The 12,778-nt window shown below is 46.8% G+C and overlaps 1 protein-coding gene across 1 annotated transcript in view; it reads left to right on the top strand.

The window, feature by feature from the left end:
- The window catches only part of LOC131827230 (contactin-associated protein-like 4), a 130,433-nt gene extending 118,394 nt beyond the window's left edge, over positions 1–12,039 (top strand). Inside the window, exons 21-25 of the mRNA XM_059167384.1 lie at positions 4,674–4,807; positions 5,633–5,720; positions 9,053–9,271; positions 9,737–9,808; positions 11,165–12,039. Coding sequence (XP_059023367.1) covers positions 4,674–4,807; positions 5,633–5,720; positions 9,053–9,271; positions 9,737–9,808; positions 11,165–11,355 — 704 coding nt within the window. The 3' untranslated portion in view covers positions 11,356–12,039. The remainder of the gene's footprint in view (positions 1–4,673; positions 4,808–5,632; positions 5,721–9,052; positions 9,272–9,736; positions 9,809–11,164) is intronic.
- The last annotated feature ends 739 nt before the right edge of the window (positions 12,040–12,778 follow it).

A 12,778-nucleotide genomic window follows, 5' to 3' on the forward strand; every position in this document is an offset into this window, starting at 1 on the left:
ATAGAACCTTCTCAAGAATAGACCACATATTGGGTCACAAATCAGGACTCAACTGATACCAAAAGACTGAGATTATTCCCTGCATATTCTCAGATCACAATGCTTTGAAACTGGAGCTCAAACACAAGGAAAAGTTCCGAAGGAACTCAAACACCTGGACGCTAAAGACCACCTTGCTTAAGAATGCTTGGATCAACCAGGAGATCAAAGAAGAACTGAAACAATTCATGGAAACCGATGAGAATGAAGACACTTTGGTCCAAAACCTATGGGATATAGCAAAGGCGGTCCTAAGGGAGAAATACATAGCCAGCCAAGCCTCCCTAAAGATACTGAAAAATCCAGAACACAGCAGCTGTCTCTACACCTTAAAGAACTGGAGAATCAACAACTAATCAAACCAACTCTACACGTAAGAAGGGAAATAATCAAGATTAGAGCTGAGATCAATGAGGTAGAAACCAGAGATACAGTAGAATGTATCAATGAAACTAGAAGCTGGCTTTTTGAAAGAATCAATAAGATTGATAAACCATTGGCCACACTAATCCAAAAGAAAAGAGAGAAAGCCCAAATTCATAAAATTATGAATGAAAAGGGAGAGATCACAACTAATATCAAGGAAGTAGAAACAATCATCAGAAGTTATTATTAACAGTTATATGCCAATAAGCTAAGCAACCTAGATGAAATGGATGCATTCCTGGAAAGCTATCAACTCCCAAAATTGAACCAGGAAGAAATTGACAACCTGAATAGACCGATATCTAGTAACGAGATTGAAGCAGTGATCAAAAAACAAGAGCCCAGGACCTGACGGATTCCCTGGGGAATTCTACCAAACTTCTGAAGAAGAAATAATACCTATTCTCCTAAAGCTGTTTCAAAAAATTGAAGCAGAAGGAAAACTTTCAGACTCTTTCTATGAAGCCAGCATTACCCTGATCCCCAAACCAGGCAAAGACCCTACCAAAAAGGAGAATTTCAGACCAATATCCCTGATAAATATGGATGCTAAGATTCTCAACAAGATAGCAAACAGGATCCAACAGCACATTAAAAAGATCATCCACCATGACCAGGTGGGATTCATCCCTGGGCTACAAGGATGGTTCAACATTCGCAAATCAATCAATGTGATAGAAAAAATTAATAAGAAAAGAGAGAAGAACCACATGGTCCTCTCAATTGATGCTGAAAAAGCATTTGACAAAATCCAGCATCCATTCCTGATTGAAACCCTTCAAAGTATAGGGATAGAGGGAACATTCCTGAACTTCATCAAATCTATCTATGAAAGACCCACAGCAAATATCATCCTCAATGGGAAAAAGCTTGCAGCCTTCCCTTTGAGATCAGGAACATGACAAAAATGCCCACTCTCACCACTCTTGTTCAACATATTATTAGAAGTGCTAGCAACAGCAATCAGACAACAAAGAGAAATAAAAGGTATCCAAATTGGTAATGAAAAAGTCACACACTCTCTCTTTGCAGATGACATGATTCTTTATATGAAAAACCCAAAAGACTCCACCCCCAAACTACTAGAACTCATACAGCAATTCAGTAACGTGGCAGGATACAAAGTCAATGTACAGAATTCAGTGGCTTTCTTATACACTAACAATGAAAATACAGAAAGGGAAATTAGAGAATCGTTTCCATTTACTATAGCACCAAGAACCATAAGATACCTGGGAATAAACCTAATCAAAGAGGTAAAGGATCTGTACTCAAGGAACTACAGAACACTCATGAAAGAAATTGAAGAAGAAACAAAAAGATGGAAAACCATTCCATGCTTTTGGATCGGAAGAATAAACATTGTTAAAATGTTTATACTGCCTAGAGCAATCTATACTTTTAATGCCATTCCGATCAAAATTCCACCAGTATTCTTCAAAGAGCTGGAGCAAATAATCCAAAAATTTGTATGGAATCAGAAGAGACCCCGAATCGCTAAGGAAATGTTGAAAAGCAAAAATAAAACTGGGGGCATCACGTTACCTGATTTCAAGCTTTACTACAAAGCTGTGATCACCAAGACAGCATGGTACTGGCATTAAAACAGACACATAGACCAGTGGAACAGAGTAGAGAGCCCAGATATGGACCCTCAACTCTATGGTCAAATAATCTTTGACAAAACAGGAAAAAATATACAGTGGAAAAAAGACAGTCTCTTCAATAAATGGTGCTGGGAAAACTGGACAGCTATATGTAGAAGAATGAAACTCAACCATTCTCTTACACCATACACAAAGATAAACTCAAAATGGATAAAAGACCTCAATGTGAGACAGGAATCCATCAGAATCCTAGAGGAGAACATAGGCAGTAATCTCTTCGATATCAGCCACAGCAACTTCTTTCAAGATATGTCTCCAAAGGCAAAGGAAACAAAAACGAAAATAAACTTTTGGGACTTCATCAAAATCAAAAGCTTCTGCACAGCAAAGGAAAGAGTCAAGAAAACAAAGAGACAATCCACGGAATGGGAGAAGATAATTGCAAATGACAGTACAGACAAAAGGTTGATATCCAGGATCTATAAAGAACTCCCCAAACTCAACATTCACAAAACAGATAATCATATCCAAAAATGGGCAGAGGACATGAACAGACACGTCTCCAATGAAGACATACAAATGGCTATCAGACACATGAAAAAATGCTCATCATCACTAGCCATCAGGGAGATTCAAATTAAAACCACATTGAGATATCACCTTACTCCAGTTAGAATGGCCAAAATTATCAAGACAGGAAACAACATGTGTTGGAGGGGATGTGGAGAAAGAGGAACCCTCTTACACTGTTGGTGGGAATGCAAGTTGGTGCAGCCTCTTTGGGGAACTGAGTGGAGATTCCTCAAGAAATTAAAAATAGAGCTTCCCTATGACCCTGCAATTGCACTCCTGGGTATTTACCCCAAAGATACAGGTGTAGTGAAAAGAAGGGCCATCTGCACCCCTATGTTTATAGCAGCAATGGCCATGGTCACCAAACTGTGGAAAGAACCAAGATGCCCTTCAACAGACCAATGGATAAAGAAGATGTGGTCCATATACACTATGGAGTTTATGCCTCCATCAGAAAGGATGAATACCCAACTTTTGTAGCAACATGGATGGGACTGGAAGAGATTATGCTGAGTGAAATAAGTCAAGCAGAGAGAGTCAATTATCATATGGTTTCACTTATTTGTGGAGCATAACAAATAGCATGGTGGACATGGGGAGTTAGGAGAAGGGAGTTGGGGGAAATTGGAAGGGGAGGTGAACCATGAGAGACTATGGACTCTGAAAAACAATCTGAGGGGTTTGAAGTGGCAGGGGGTGGGAGGTTGGGGGAACCAGGTGTAATACCTCTCTAATGCCTCCGGGTATTAGAGAGGGCACGGATTGCATGGAGCACTGGGTGTGGTGCAAAAATAATGAATACTGTTATGCTGAAAATAAATTAAAAATAAATTTAAAAAAAAAGTACAATACAAACTCAACCAACAACTCTGCTTCCAGTGGGGAAATAAAGCACAGCCTTTGGCATTTCAAATAGAAAGTCAGGGCACTAATTCAACATCTGGGAAAATTTGCTAAACTCTCTGCAGGCAGGATTTGGGCACAGCCCACCTGATGGGTAGAAGCAGGACACTGAACTTTTGTAGAGCAGCTCACGCTGAACCATGGGGAATCTCGTGTCCTACAAAGAGCTTATTACCGTATTCCACTTCTGCATCTCCTGGTCATGCCAGCAGATTTTAGAAGTAAAACCTCCATGCGTGCATAAACAAATATATTTGTTTATATAAAAACAAAACTAAATAACATGCTGCCAATCATCTCAAATGTGGGTTGCAGGCTTAAGCTACAAACCACCTGAAAGGTAGCAGCATTTCATCATCCCATGGGAAGGAGCCCAGGGAAGGACACAGTGGACTCCCTGCCAGTGAGAAAGCAAGGGGAATAAAGCCTAGGGGTGCCTTCTGTCATTCATTTTCCTCACCATCTGCATCATCTTTTGTGCCTCCTCAGGCCTCTCAGGCCTCCCATATCCCCTGGCCCCACAGAGCTCCCAGGACCGGCCACATTCTCTTGTAACTCACAATTCAGATTTGGGAAATAAGACCAAAGAAGGCCAGACTAGGAAGACCGAGGCTTCAGCATTCCTTAATGCTCCTTTTACAAAGCTGGAGCAGAATTCAGACATTAGCCTCTGTTAGAATTGGGTGCTTTCTTTCGGAGAATTGAGAATTGTGGGAAAGAGCACTCTTTTTTTTTTTTTTTAATGGTCTTATTTATTTATTTGACAGTGAGAGAGGGAACACAAGCAGGGGAGTGGGAGAGGGAGAAGCAGGCTTCCCACTGAGCAGGGAGCCCGATGCGGGGCTCGATCCCAGGACTCCAGGATCATGACCTGAGCCAAAGGCAGACGCTTAAAGACTGAGCCACTCAGGAACCTGGGAAAGAGCACTCTTATTAACACCTTTGTCTTGAGTTAAAAATGGTGTTATCAGAATGGAGACCAGCCATGCGTCACGTGAACTGTGAATAGACTCAGAGCACAAATGTTGTTTCTAGAAGCAACAAAATAATAATCATTTCTCTGGAGTATAGAAAGGCAGTTTTAAAATATTTTATTGTTTAAATATGCTATTTTTTCTATTCTAGGGAGTTTGCAGATTAGGTACAAGCTGGGTCTACATGAGGATCCTGACGTCTTTAACTTTAACTTCAAGAACATGGCGGACGGGCACCTACACCACGTTAAGATCAACAGAGAAGAAGGAGTGATCTTCGTAGAGGTAAGAGCATCATCAGCCCAATAGTAATGAACATCCTACCTCCCCACCTACGGTGTGTCCCTTACAGCAAAATTTTGATAAAGAGGCATAATGCAAAATTTCCTTCTCTGTGTTAATCTCTCTTGTGCTGCAGACAAGAAATCACAATCCAGGATTTTTGTTTGTTTAGTAATGGAAACCTGCCAAACACAGTTAAATTTTAACTGCTTAAACTTTCCCTCATTTATTTTAATTGACTTAATATGAAATGTTAGGTCTGTTATCACAGTAAGTAACAGGTGGGGCATTTGTAAATGATCTTCCAGTGGGAATCCATAAGAGTACAAATGTTATGACAATTAAATATATGACTTCAATAAAATACAGGTATGATTAAAATGTGCATAACTAGCAAAAGAGACTTGAGTTATTGTAGAGTAAGTGCAATTACATACCGTCAGCACTTTTGAAAAAAAACCTTAGTGTATTTGTTCTCTAGATGGAATAACCTACTTTGGCTTTTACTCTTTAGGTTATATTTTGAGATATGTAAAAGCTTTGGATGTTTGGGTATTTTTGTGGGTTCCACCAAATACGGATCATTCATCTCATGTCAGGAAGCAATAAAGATCATGGAGTAACGGGGGTCAGGGGGATGGACAGCAGGGATCTGAGATGCCATGAAAGCTGCTTATGTGCTGGCATTCCAATGTCAGATGACGAGCTCCTAACATGGGGTTTCCCCATCAGGTGTAGCCCTGCGTTTCCATTCCATGGCTTCCCTTTGCTTCTTGCCATGTCACTGACAAATGACAAGTGTGTTGGTGTTTCCTTCTCATGGGGCAGGTGGACCAGAAAGCTCGGAGCCAAGTGAGCCTGTCCTCTGGCATGGAATTCAACGCCGTCAAATCCCTTGTGCTGGGCAAGATCTTAGGTAAGTAGATGCAGAGCTCCCCACCCTGTGTCCCCTCCCTGGGTCACAGTGTCATGACACTAACACAGAAGCAAGCTCCTTGTTTTAGTTTCATTAGATCATTCATGCCGATCAAGGCAGAAACCCTACTGGATCTGTGTTGCCCATAATCTTGAGAGCACAATTCCCATAGGCGAGCAAGTAAACAGGACTGAGAACAGCTACATACTCCTGTCCCTCATTCTGCTGTTACCACAAGGACCACGGCGACTCCCTGACCTCAGAGATGGATAGTGGTCCAAACAGACAGAGTTCACAGGTCCAGAACCGTACCCAGGGTGGTGGGGGTCTGCAGAGCACACACGTGTGTGGTCAGGATGGCGCCCGGCAGTGGTGTACGGATGCTCCCTGCCCAGCGACCACGCCCCCCCCAGAGGAGCCTTTCATGTCGCCTGGTCTCCTTGGCCACAGCTGGAGCGTTGGTGAGAGCAGTGGTGTCTAGGGGTTGGGTGGACACTCTTTAAGCCTTCCCCTCCTTGTCCCCAGGTATTCGAGTGAAAGCAGGTAAGACTTAGAGGAGGACTTGCTTTTTAGTTATAAACTGTAAACACCATGGATGTTCACATATTACTTTGGGAGAATGCTCTCGAGTTTGTTTCCTATCCCTCATCTTGTTTGCCACTAAGAGGAGAGACTTTATCAGAGGTGATGATTTTTCATCTCTTCCTTTGTTGTAGCTATATTCCCGAGTCTTTCACATTTTCCTCATATGTAGATTCAAAGTCTGGGGAATGCAAACTATGCATGGGTAGACGATAGAAGAATAATCACTGAAAACAACGATAGCTTGGTTTTTAAGTCTCTGTTGATATGTTTCCAACACTGTGTTGGGCATTAAAAGGATGCATCCCATTCTTCAGCCAACATGGAAAATGTCATGAATTGTAATGTTCTAACAGCTCGTTTCATTGAAAAAAAGAAAAGTAATGTGTGAAAAGTCCTATTAATATAGTACGAGTTTAACTGAAAATCCAAACTGAGCCAGATAGATAGACAGAGGCTGGTTTGAATATAATATATAGATACATAATTTTTCGGTTAGGGTTGCATTATAGGAGGAGGCAAATTTTACATAAATGCACACATATTTTATATACACATATAAAACTTATTTTCAAGATATATGTACAATGACAAAGTTGATTTAAAATGGTGATTCTGAACATGTGGTTAAAACGCTGATGATCCTAATGGATAAGAAGATTTGCTTGTGGAGTCCTGACTACGAGGTCTGCTGCAGTCCACGCTTCAGGAACAGGGCCGGGGCTCCCACAGAACATGGCAGGAGCAAAGCAGAGTTGTTGTTTCTCATCTCAAACCCACAGTCTGACAATGACTGAATGACCTCAGAGCATCCAAGTTTGTCAGCATGTGTCAATGACCCCTGTCCCAGGGTGGCTGCACCCCAGCACAAGGGTCCCGGGACTCAGGGCATGCGTAGAGGACAAGCATGGAAGGCAGCATACGTACTGTGGAGGATGAGAAGTGGATAAACATTTGAAGAAGGGGAGACTCACCCACAGCTTCGTGATGTGACGGAGCCATAGGCTCCAGGGACAGGGGTAGGGGGAGCAGAGCCCATAAAGCTGTGAGCACCACAGTCCAAGGACTGACTTTACTCCCATGAAACATGGTGCTGCTGAGTCCATGGTCTGACCCTGCTGCTGGGGCAAGGGAGATGGGCCCCGTCAGAGATGCTGGCAGCAGAGGTGGGAGAGGAGGGGAGGGGAGAGCATCCCTCCCGAGGTAGAGCAGGACAGGTGAGGCCCAGATCTGCCCCTGCTGGGACTGGGGCGTCTGTTAAGGCTGGGGCACACGGCCACTGATGTGTGTGACGTCTGACTTTGCATTCCGCCATGGAGGTCGGAGGGGAGACTGGCTGTGACATGTGGAGTTTCATTTCCTCCCTGATAGCAGCATGTACTTTATTCCTTTTTTTTTTTTTTTAAGCTATGACACAGAATTTGTCTTTAATCCTAAACAGTCAAAGCCCATGGACTATCCCAGCCTCTCCTGACCAAAGCCCCAGCAGGAGGCCATCTGGACCCCAGGGACCCCAGGGTGTGGCAGACCCAGGCCCCATCTTGTGCCCCACTGAGCTCTCCTCCAGCCCTGTGGCCAGTCACTGGCTTTGTCTGAACGAAGTGAGCAGATGACAATCCCAGAGATGTTCAGGTTCTGTGACCTGAGCCCGGGCTGAATTTTTGTTGAATTGTGGCTTTCCACACCTGGAGGGAAGGAGGCCGTCTTTTTCCAGGGAGCTGAGCAATCACCCATTGTGAGAGCAGTATCGACCAAGTGCCTCTGTTCAATAAATTACAGCTGTTTCTGCGGTGGCTGTGGTTCAAACACAGGAATTCCTCCCCTGAGCTCAAACACGGAATAGGCACACAAGGTAACAAAGTTACTGCACATCAAGCATTGTTTAAAAACACTGACAAGGGCTACTTTAAAAAAAAAAAACACTTTATGTTCAAAAGCGAGGTTGAAGTTAGTGACACTAAGGCCCTGTGATGTAGCAAAATGTAGTCTGACCAAGCAGGGCAATGGCCCAGGTCACACGGAGCACAGCGAAGCAAAGCAATTATGTAGTATGTCCCTTCCAGTCACATGGGTAAGGACAGTCAGGTTGGAACCGAGCGCACGGATGCTCCGTCCTACTAGTCAGACTCAAGCACAGCTGACGTTCGGGCCAAGCGGGAGAGTTTAAAGCTGAAGCAACAGGGATTCATAACATTTGAAATAAAAATTCATTTACCATACACGCGAGGGCACGGATTCTGACAAAGGTCTAACGATACTTCCCACGTCTTGATAGTTTTATTTGAAGATTTGTCTTGCCAGAAGCCGTTGTTCGGCTTTTTGCGAGCCCAGGAAAACTGCAGCTCTGTGTTCTGGGCGGCACACGAGCTGCCTCGTTCCAAGGGCTCTCGGGCTCGGCTGCATGGCACTGATGCCCAGAGACGTGTCCAACAGGGAGGGGAGACTTCAGCGCTTCTCCCAGAGCCCAGCGGTTCCTGCTTTGCCCATCCCCCACCACCACTGGATGAGCGGCTGCAGTGGATTTTAGCGGCACTGTCCCCATGGGGCGACCCGGCTCATCTGCTTGCACACCGGGTTGCTCCGGACAGAACCATCGGGGATCCTCGCTGGTGAAAGTACGCTTCTAAGCGTCACCTGCCCAGAGCTGTAAACTACACGGCTAAATAAAGAGCCTGGAGCGTCCCTGCCCCAAAGCGCGCCCACTACATGCGCGCACCACCTGTACCCACTAACTGCGCTGTCTCCCGCAGAGCCCAGCGACCACGTGGATGAGGACACAGCGCGGGCGGGCGCTCTGGGCTTCTCTGGCTGCCTCTCCGCCCTGCAGTTCGAGCGCACCGCCCCGCTGAAGGCCGCGCTGCATCCCGGGCGCTCTGGGCGCACATCCGTGCTGGGGCCCGTGGCCTCATCGGAGTGTGGGGCCAGGCCAGGCGTCGGCAGGGTGCGGGAGCACAAGCACACGCGAGCAGGTGCGCACCTTGTGGGCGGTGGGCCCCAGCCCCTCCCAGCGGAGGCTGCCCGGGGTGGTACGCCTCCATTCAGTAGGGGCCCCTGAAATCTCCACCCACAGCTCCCTCAACCCAAAGTCGTCGTCCTCTTTTTTGCAGATTTTATTGATTTATCTATTTATTTATCTATCCTTCTATCTATCTATTTATTTATGGGAGCCTGTGTGAGCGGGGTATGGCCAGGGGGAGAGGGAATCTCAAGCAGACTCCCCCATGAGCGCGAAGAGCCCATGCGGGGCTCGATCCCGCCACCCCAAGACCGTGACCTGAGTGGGAATCAAGAACCCTGCACTTAACCAATGGGCGCCCCAGACTCCCCATGATTAATGCATTCTTAATGCAAGCTGACAATTCTACAGTTAAAACCACACACATTCCACTTGTACAAGATAATTCTCTCAGACTCCTGTTCCTTTGTCCCTACAGAACATCCTGGAGCAGCAGAGCAGGGGAAGCCGGTGGAGACTGGGAACCGCAGACGCTCCGCACTGATCGGAGGTGTGTTCCTGGCTGTCGCGGAAATTTGGGCAGTGTCTACACCAGGAGGGGGTCCAGGCTCTCCTGCCTCCCAGGCACCTGCTGTCTAGTTCAGTCCTGGGGAGCATGACCTTCTCTGAAGCCAGCCCAGCTAGAGACCCTCAGTACATGTAATTGAGGACTTCATGGAGGTGCCCTTTAAGGAATTACTGTAAACATATCTAATAAGGGAAAAGTCTGACCTTGTGAACAGCCCCTGGTTCCCCGAGAGCATGCAGCAAGTTTGAGCAAGTGGGTTTTCAGGCGTGGACCCGGGTGGGCTTCTGCACCGGTTCTGGAGACACAGTACTGGCCTCATCCTTGGTCTGCTATGTGTTTGAGGAGAAGTTTCATGGTTGAGGGTTAGGTAGCCCCCAATGCACATCACTGTAGGTTGTTTTTATGAAGAAAACATGAGGCTAATACACTAATGTTGGATCACAACAATGATGGTAGAACCATCGTTTTCAGATGAAATTGTGATGAAAACATACACTCAAAGCTGATGTAAAAATCAAACATTACCAAGCTTTGGACACCTGTCCTGCGACGTCTGCCCAGTACCCTGGGGACCCTCTGCCGGGCCTGGCCTCTCCTGTCCCCAGGCATCACGGCTGGGGCACTGGCTTCCTGGGCCACGGTCGCGGTGATACCCCTCCCTGCAAGCAGAGGGAAGAGTCTCACTCTTCTATCCAGTAACTTTCATTTAATGTCTCATTCTGGGGTGAGATGGCGTGCATGAGCACTTGGCTTTGATGCAGCTCTGTGTTCTGGGATCGGCATAAGTATGTGCACTGGAAAGCTTCCTACAATCATTGATTTCTCCCACCGAAAGGTTTGATTAAATTTGTCTAACATGTAAAAGGTTGAGAACCACAGGCTTTGATGTTAATCATCCAAACGTTTTCAAGTGGAGATCTCAAGCACCTTGGATTCTATAAATTCCCATATTCAATATACTCCTATGAAAAATTTAGTTTTAGAGACCATCCCCACACATACAGATCTCACATGTGCTATAAATCACCATGCCATGTTCAAGCTATTTTAAAATAATTTTTTACAAAGGTGCAAATGTGTACAATTCCATTTCCTTAACAAAAATATTAAGCACTTGGTGAAGAAGGCATGGTTCTACTAGTAGGCATTCTCTACTCGGAGAATAGTGGGAGCCTCTCTGCTTACTGACCTGTGAGACCCTTGTGGCCGACAGTCCCCAGGTCACAGTAGAGGCCTGCGAGGGAAACAGTTGGGTGTGGGCTGTGAGTGGGGCCGCCGAGCTGGGGTGCGCTGGGCACACTCCAGCCATCACTATTTTCCTCGCCCCCCCCTCACCAGGTGTGGTGGCTATGGCCATATTCGTCCTGCTTTGCATGGCTGCCGTGGCCGTCCACCTGTACCAACAGAGGAGCCTGTGCGCAACCACGGAGGTGGAAGGACCCAGGAAGCAGGGCAGCAACGCGGCTGCGCCCAGATGTGAGCTCGGGAGGCCAGACACCATGGGTGGGGACCAGCAGGCGGGCCTCTGAGTAGGAGCCGGGCTGAGCGCGCTCTCCCCTGATCTGACATCCCCACCACAGACCTCGATGGCCAGAAGTCACTTTGAACCGCACAGGGCACCAGGCCAGCTCTCAGGGTCCTCAGAGGTCTTGTGCTACTGAGTCCTTAGCACCACTGGCTCCCTGCACTACATCCCCACGATTCCAGTATCATCTCGGCCCTTGTCAGTTCTGATGTTGTCATGTTCAACGGCTGGTTGGAGTTTACTGCTTAGCGCCGGGGTTTTGAAGGGGAAGCTCGCTTGGGCAGTGGGGAGGCTGGGCTTTGCCGCCGGTGAGGCCATGCTCAGTGACCAGGGCGACTTCACAGAACTGAATGTGCTTCCGGCCCTGCTTGTTGAATTCTCACAACACCCTGTGCCAGAGCCACGTGGCCAAGACCAGACAGCCTTTCTGCCTTCATCTTTGCTGCTCCAGTCGACAAAGCACAGTAGCACAGTTCCCTGGTGAGACCATCACCTGCGTTCTCCTGCTGGGACCTGCACAGCAAGTGTGGACGTGGCTGATACTGGCTGCCATCTGCAGCTGCGGCAGGAACCCAGAGCTAAGGGCCTGTGTCGCCAGAGGTTGGCAGCTGGCAGGGCCCAAACTCACACGATCTCTAGAGGGTTTTGGATTGTTGTGTGTTTTTTTTTTTTTTTTAATTAAAATGGAAGAGCAGATAGAACTACAAATTCTTACTGTTGAAATGTATCTTTATTTGCATCTGCGATACCTAAATGGTGTGTTATAGTACATCTATTTCCCTAAATGGGTGGGTGATCACGTCAGCTTTCTTTGTGGTGATAAAATCCCGCTGTTGGTTTGACGCTCGTTCGTCTGGCCTATCTCTCGGATGGTCTCACTGACTCTCCTTGCCATTCTGAGACTCAGCCATGGAGACTCTGCTCCACATGTTTGAAAGCAAACCCCTCTCTGTATCAGATTTCCTTCCTAAAGTGTCAGGCACAAATTCTTGCGAGCTGTACCTACAGGTCGCGAAGACTTAGGGACGTTGGACTATGGGCTGGAGCCGTGCCCTGACCTGGACACCCACAATAACCCTGAGATCCACCGCTGTAGCCTCACTTCCAGGACGTGGACATCCATTTCTCAGAGCTCCCAGAACCAACGGGAACATCTTAGGGTGCAGCCCCGCAGAGAACAGATGGCAGACTCTTCCAGGAAAACCGGCCAGGAGTTACTTTCGGAGCCCTGATAGAGGAATGGTGGCCGGGAGCCTCCAGGCAGGTCCTGTGTCCCCACTCAGCATGGCTGGGGTCACCAAGCGTGCCCACGCCAGAGAAAGGGAGTGACGCCTGCCCTCATTCCGTTCTTCTTACATCTGCTTTCTGCTCCTTCTTCATGGTAGCCAGGCCTTACTTCCTCTGCTGAAAATCCTCATCCTTTCCTA

This window comes from Mustela lutreola, chromosome 3, assembly GCF_030435805.1.
Source record: "Mustela lutreola isolate mMusLut2 chromosome 3, mMusLut2.pri, whole genome shotgun sequence".
Taxonomy (NCBI): Eukaryota; Metazoa; Chordata; class Mammalia; order Carnivora; family Mustelidae; genus Mustela; species Mustela lutreola.